The sequence below is a fragment of the Ictalurus furcatus genome, chromosome 6 (genome assembly GCF_023375685.1).
Source record: "Ictalurus furcatus strain D&B chromosome 6, Billie_1.0, whole genome shotgun sequence".
Classification (NCBI taxonomy): domain Eukaryota; kingdom Metazoa; phylum Chordata; class Actinopteri; order Siluriformes; family Ictaluridae; genus Ictalurus; species Ictalurus furcatus.
This window is the reverse complement of record NC_071260.1, coordinates 33,300,141-33,307,167: the sequence shown is the minus strand read 5'-3', so window position 1 is coordinate 33,307,167 and position 7,027 is coordinate 33,300,141. Positions and strand designations below refer to the sequence as shown.

Genomic DNA, 7,027 nt, shown 5'->3' with positions numbered 1-7,027 from the left:
CTTCTCTCACATGCTCGGTCTCAGTCAGCGTGCCTCACTTGTATAGTCAACATCCGTGTGAGCGTATACTGTTTACTATAGTGTTGTAACTGTTGTGACTGTGTAGTAACTGTACTGCGACAATGGCCCCTATGCAGAAAAAAACTGAAAAGGAAGGCGATAAGAAAAAGGAGATGATTACGGTGGAAGTTAAGAAGGAAATCATCGAGAAGCACAAACGAGGTATGCGAGTAGCCGACATCGCAAGATTTTATAAGAAGTCTACGTCGACGATTTGCACAATATTAAAGAAGAAGGAAGAAATAAGGGGGCTACAGGTAGCAAAAGGAGTCACGAGAGTATCAAAGCAAAGACCACGTATTCTGGAAGATATAGAAAAGTTGCTTTTGGTGTGGATAAATGAGAAGCAACTAGCAGGTGATACTGTGACCGAGAACTTGATCTGCGAGAAGGCAAAGGCCTTGTACGCCGACATCGTAAGTAAACTGCCAGGTACGTCGACACAAAACAAAGAAGACTTCAAGGCGAGCAGGGGATGGTTTGATAACTTTAAGAGGAGAAGTGGCATCCATAGTGTTGTGAGGCACGGAGAGGCTGCGAGTTCGGACGCTAAGGCAGCTGAGGCGTTCGTTGCCGAGTTCCAGAAGCTCATGGTTTTCGAGTGTTACCTGCCGCAACAAGTTTTTAACTGTGATGAGACGGGGCTTTTTTTTGGAAAAGATGCCAAAGAGGACCTACATTACAGCAGAAGAGAATGCAATGCCCGGTCACAAGCCCATGAAAGACCGTCTCGCCCTCTAGTTTTGTGCTAATGCAAGCAGTGATTTCAAAGTCAAGCCCCTGCTCGTGTATCATTCCGAGAATCAAGAGCTGGTGGAGGAACATGGCCAGGAGCTGACCACCGACGAACTCATGGATCTGCATCACGAGCAACAGCAAGAGGTTATGAAGGAGGTCTCGTCTGAGGAGGAGGAGGAGGAGAAAAAGACGGAGAAATCCCTCACTTCAAATGAGATTAGGGAGGTGTGTAAAATGTGGGAAACAGTGCAAAATGTTGTAGAAAAGCACCACACGAGTAAGACTGTAGCAGTGCGAGCGATGAATCTGTTTAACGACAATGCAATGTCACATTTCCGCGAAATCCTTAAAAGGAGGCAAAAGCACGTGTCACTGGATGGGTTCCTTGTTAACGTCGTACAAAAAGAAAAAGGTTCCGGCGAGCCAACAGACAGCAGTGATTCCATCAGTAACAGTGAAAGTCGTCCTACACAATAATTAATACATTCGATTACCTTATATTAAATTTAAATAATAAAAATATAAAATTGTATTTTGTGTTAATTATTATTATGTACATGAATATTTTTGGGTTTTTGGAACGAATCATCTGAGTTTGCATTATTTCTTATGGGGAAATTCGCTTTGATATACGAGTGCTTTGGATTACGAGCACGTTTCCGGAACGAATTATGCTCGCAATCCAAGGTTTGACTGTATTTATTCTGTTCCAGGTCAGCGAACCTAATGATTGTATTTGTAAACAGGTGGAAAAAAGGGAGGAAAAAGACAGCTGTACTGTGAGGATGGCCGAGCGGTCTAAGGCGCCAGACTCAAGGGTCAGACCTTCTCCCTGGTTAAAGGAGGATTCTGGTCTTTAAATGGAGACGTGGGTTCGAGTCCCACTTCTGACAGGATTTTATTCCCTATAAAAAACCCCATGTGTGAATATTAAATAAATGAATTTAGGTTTTTAAAATGTATTTTGTACGTATGCAGTAAATTAAAGATGAAGACACTCAACACTGGAAAAGTTTAAATGAGAGGAGAACTTATTTATATGTAAGGTTCTGTGCTGAGTGTAGTAGTAGTTCAGAATGTAGCGTTCAGATAAATGCTGATAAATACACACATTTAAGAGGAGTTGTGGATCTCCTCAGGATGTCATTTGACAGCAGTCATAGAACGGTCGCGTGCAGCAGCATGAAACGTCAGAGCCGGAACGTTTCACCAGCCAATCAGGTAACACTTTCCTTATTAATATTAATGAGCATTCCCCTGCCATCCTATGTTTCTGAAATTCACAAACAGTTTAGTCTAATAGGAAGTCTGGTGATTGTGAATGTGAAGATCGGTCATGTGACTGGTCATGTGATGTGTTTTTACTTCACTGAGAATCATGGGAATTGGAGTTTGTGTTTTTGAGGGACGTAGATGATTTAATTCTTGGATGATCTCTGTGGAAATATGGATGAATAACATGATACTTGAACAGAACTTGTGGTTAAATGACTCTAGAGAACAGTATTATTATAAAATTGTTGTTTTTAGCACCTTTAATGTCTGACTCTCTCCCCATCACTCTCTCTTCCACATCCGCCCCACATTCTCACTGTGAACAAAGTGATTTCATTTCATTCTGAATTGCATTTTAAATTGTGAATCAGCACCTAATGCAGGATTAACATACAGATCCATCTGATCTTTACACAACCACAAACTGCTGGTGGAGGGAAACTTAGAGCTCAATTTGAATTCTCCTCCACTGCACAGTTTCACACATAACACACACATCCAGCTAAACATTTCACCCAGGATTAACAGCATAGCGCTAACAATACAAATACAGTAAAGACACCAGTCTTCAAAGCCTCAGTTTATTTACAATGATTTAAATTCAGGAATAAAATGAATAGAGATCTATGTTTAAACATATTTTTATGATTTTTAAATTCATTCTGTGGTTTATTTGTTTCTGGAAGCCCTGAACTGAAAGTTGTGGGGAAATGTACTATGGAGTTATTTGAACTTTATCCCATTATTTTTATTTAATAATTCATTATTTCAACACAGTAGGTTGTTATTTTCACTTAAAATATTTAAATGAATATCTTGGAATTTCAAGATATATTAATATCCGAGATATTATCTTATTATTTTGAGTTTTCACATTATTTTGATGTAACTGATAAGGTGAGTCGAAATAATAACATAACACTTTGTTACGCTACCGCCGGCAGAGGGCGCTGCGGCGTCGAAGCGCAAAGACTGCTGCTGAGCGCGCGTGCACGAGACTCTTGTATATGGTCACGCGCGGTTCGTTTGTTTTGATTCTCCCTGTGTGCAAGCGTTGGTTGATTTACTCCAGGTGTCGGTGATTTAGTTTAATTATGTTGGTTATTTAAACCCCTTGTGTTGCTGTGCATTTCGCGCAGTATTAGATCTATATGTTTGAGTGTAGCAGCGAATGCGTGTAGTATGCTAGCGGTCTTATTTCCATGTCCTGTTTTCGTGTAATGCCTAGACTCTAGTCCCATGTTTAATCTAGCTAGTCTAGTTCAGTATAGACCGCGTTCCCTGTGTTTTGTTTGCTTGGTTTATTAATAAAGACATTGCTCCTGCGCTTACTTCCTGTTAACCGTCTTGTGTCGTTACACACTTCAAAATAAATTCCACAATGAAGTGTTCAGTGCTTCAGTAAAAACAGACTTTCACAAAGAACATGAATCTTTTCATCAGCAATATTTCATTAATGAATTGGAATAAAACAATATCAGCTCTAACTGATCTGATTCACTCTTACAGAGCACTGAAGTGGGAGGATCTTTACAGGAGATTTATTACAAGCAACAGCTATAAGTGGCAGTAATTTATCAGTAAATGTGTGTGTGAAAGTGTGTATGTGTGTGTTAGTGAGAGGGTCAGAGAACGACAGCTTTCCTCTGTTCCAGTCCAACTGCACTCTGATCCTCTGGAGCTTCTGTGTTACTGAGAGGAGAGTGTCTGGCTGTGGTGTAGACCATGTTCTATAATCACCATCAGAATACCACACACACCAGATACCACTTCTGGAGTATATATATCCCTTCCTCTGAGCAGATTCTGTCATCACACCCACTAACCACACTGTACAGTCTCCTACTTCAACGTCCCAGCAGTGTGTCCCTGAGTTAAAGACCTCAGAGCCCAGGATACAGCAACAATCATCAAATCTCTCTGGATTATCAGGAAGCTTCTGTTCCTCATCACTGAATCTCACACTGGTCAGATCATCAGATACAATGAGTTTAGGATGAGCAGTGTTGGGGTCCAGAGTTACAGGTGCTGAAAACACACACACACACGATGGAGTTAAGCGAACTTAAACATTGCGTTAGCATGGAAGTGGCTAAAATTAGCCTAAACCAAGGAAATGATAACTGTAATTACAATATTAATGAATAAACATATATAACCGGGTGTATTTAAATTAGAAATGTAAACAATCTTTATAAGAATTGTAAATCTAAAACTTTTGTAAGCCGCTGCAACGATCCATTTTTACACTCGTGCTTCAACCACTGAACAGTCTGACGCATCAGAAGCCTTTCAAAATAAAAGTTCCCTGACATTACATCAGTTCAAAAGGTGTCTAATAATAATAATAATAATAATAATAATAATAATAATTACAAAACAAAACAAATACAACATCACTATAAAAAAACACTTTAGTGTTATTAACAAAGGCACAGAAACAGAAAGAAAGAAAGATTCTTACTGTATTGGACAGCGTCCTGCATCTTCTCCCAGACTCTGAACTTCAGGTTGTCCAGATGTTTTGCCACATGGATCAGTGGTCCTGAAAGCTCCTCTGGATGCTGCAGTGTGCACTGAGCTCTGCAAAAACATTCAGGAGTCAGTGCTGCTGTGGGTTTGGAGTCAGAAACACAGAGAACGAGAGAGACAGGAAGCACATCACTCACCTTCTCACTGTGGCCTTGTAGTTCTGTAAAACAACAAAGCAAAAATCAGTGGATCTGATTGACATTTTTACACCACTGAAATGTGACGTTTCTGATGATGGAAAGAAGTTTTACTTTCTCACAGTATAAATACTGACTAAATGATCCTCACTTGTAAGAACGAGACGTCTTCGGCTCTCATCTCCTCTTCTACGCCTCTGATTGTGTCTGAAAGAGATGATATGTCTCTGCTCAGCTTCTCAATCTTCTCCTTCATCATCTGACCCTTCTGCTCCTCTTCCTCTCTCAGTGCAGCTATCCTGGCTGCCTCTTCATCTCGTAGAACCTGGTGAAGCTTCTCAAACTCCTCCTTAATCTGCCGCTCTGTGTGTTGGGCCTGAATCTGCAGTGAAGAGGAAATCAAATGAAATAGAACTGATTATGCAGTGATGCAAAATATCATTCTAATATCAAAACCATCTTATTGATTCTAACCTTTATATGTTCTGCAGTCTGACTCCAGTTCAGTTTACAGTCTTTAAAGATCTTCAGTTTCTCCTGTAGGGGCTTCAGAGCAGTTTTCAGCTCCTCCTGAAACAAATCAACACACTGCATGGAGACTCTGTGTTTAGTAATAGCTGTATTCTCTCTTACAAGCACTCATTAGAGCTTTTCAAATGCACCAAGTACAGAAGAAACAATGAAAAGTGTAGACTTATAGGATGTGGGTTTATTGGTGTACAGTGCTTTAGTCTAACATGGAAGATCTGCTCCTGTTTATACAGGAGACACTTCAGATGCTGAAAATCTGAAGATGATGGAATAGCAGACTCACATTGGTTATTATGTTACTAAATTTATCACAAGATAATTACAATTTATTATTTAATTATTACACTGTGTGTATATTGAACCTGTAGATATTGATATGTAGAATAAACTCTTTTTTACATGTACCTTTTACAGGAACATTTTATTTACCTTACAGTCTGTTAATGCCTCATCAATGGGAGAGAATTTATGGTTGGTGTGTATTTTTGAATCTCGACACACCACACACACCGGCTGTTGATCATCCAGACAGAAGAGTTTGAGTTTCTCACTGTGCAGACTGCAGACTGTTTCAGACGCTGATGAAGATCTCTGACTTCTCTCCTGTAAGAAAGTCTCACACAGGTTCTTTAAGGCCAGATTTCTGGGAGGATTCTCCATAGACGACTTCCTCCTACAAACAGGACATTCTCTGGATCCTTTGGTCTCCCAGAACTTCTGCAAACACACTTTACACACACTGTGACTGCAGCGCAGGAGAACAGGATCCGTGAAGATTTCACAGCACACAGGACAAGAGAAATCCTCCTCTGAAAACTTAGAAGCCATTTTATTTTGCTGCTGTTGTTGTTCTCTCCAGTCCGAATGTTCAGATTCACTTTCACTTTGATCAAAAGTAATCACACCCTGATTTCAGGTTTGTTTAAAATTAATATACGACTTTGCAGGTCCAGTTAGTAATCACTTCCTTTCACAGAGCTGAAAATGAGACTCAGAATTCTCCATAAACCGAGAATAAAACTAAACTCACCAGAGCAGAACACTGCAAAAGGACTGCAGTCGTCTCGGACTCTGTACTTCCTTAATGGGAGGAGTTTTAGAGAGACAGGTATGACCTGTTCCACTCATCACTGACAGCAGAAACAGCAGATAAAGATCACTTCTGTTTAAATACTGACTACGAGTTCATTAACAGCACTTGTCTTCTGGACTGAGAATAAAAAGTTTATCGGGCCCCATTCTTGATAACAGGACGTGAATTGTTGCCTCCCCAGACATCTTTTATTCCTTTGTGTGATAAAAAAATACTAATTTAAATAACTTTAATGTAGTGTAACACAATATGAGTTATTTTTAAGTATATGAAACCTATCTCTGTTTGAATGTGAAAAAATTCTAATCTTAAACTTAAGTGAAGTACAAGAGCTTTACAATGTTCACTAAAACACAGACTGATTAAAAGACTGAATGGAAATTGCTGCTTTTATTTAAACATAAATGTATTTCAGAGTTAGTTTATCCAAGTTACCTACACTTCTCATAAAAGGTCACGTCAAAAGATGATTCTCCAGCTGGAGGTGGAGAGGAGACTGCAGCTGGAGCTTTTCTGATTAAGACAGCCAACTAAATGACTGTATTTAAGTACTTGTAGCTTCTGCTTGTTAGGGTTTTTGCAGCAAAACCAGAAGAAGTGAGGTAGTTTCAGAAGGCACTGTGTGTGTGATGAGGTGCCAGTGTTCTGATTTATCATTACA

General features: G+C 39.6%; 1 protein-coding gene and 1 non-coding gene across 2 annotated transcripts; one reads left to right on the top strand and one right to left on the bottom strand.

Moving 5' to 3' along the window:
- The first annotated feature begins 1,577 nt into the window (after window positions 1-1,577).
- trnal-caa (transfer RNA leucine (anticodon CAA)) lies at window positions 1,578-1,691 on the top strand. Its single transcript has 2 exons — window positions 1,578-1,615; window positions 1,646-1,691. It is a non-coding gene; the product is annotated as a tRNA-Leu (tRNA).
- A 514-nt stretch (window positions 1,692-2,205) lies between these two features.
- On the bottom strand, window positions 2,206-6,554 carry LOC128609258 (zinc-binding protein A33). The gene is made up of 6 exons (XM_053627764.1): window positions 5,703-6,554; window positions 5,217-5,312; window positions 4,894-5,124; window positions 4,743-4,765; window positions 4,538-4,656; window positions 2,206-4,101 (listed from the first exon to the last, which is right to left on the bottom strand). Exons 1-6 carry the CDS (start codon window positions 6,099-6,101, stop codon window positions 3,557-3,559), a joined length of 1,413 nt encoding a protein of 470 aa, XP_053483739.1. The 5' UTR covers window positions 6,102-6,554; the 3' UTR covers window positions 2,206-3,556.
- Between the last annotated feature and the right edge of the window lie 473 nt (window positions 6,555-7,027).

Coding starts and splice junctions, on each gene's coding strand:
- LOC128609258 (XM_053627764.1), bottom strand. CDS start 6,101: ATGGCTTCTAAGTTTTCAGAGGAGGATTTCTCTTGTCCTGTGTGCTGT. Junction 4,766..4,893: donor AAGACGTCTCGTTCTTACAA/GTGAGGATCATT, acceptor GTTGTTTTACAG/AACTACAAGGCCACAGTGAG. Junction 4,102..4,537: donor GCAGGACGCTGTCCAATACA/GTAAGAATCTTT, acceptor GTGTGTTTTCAG/CACCTGTAACTCTGGACCCC.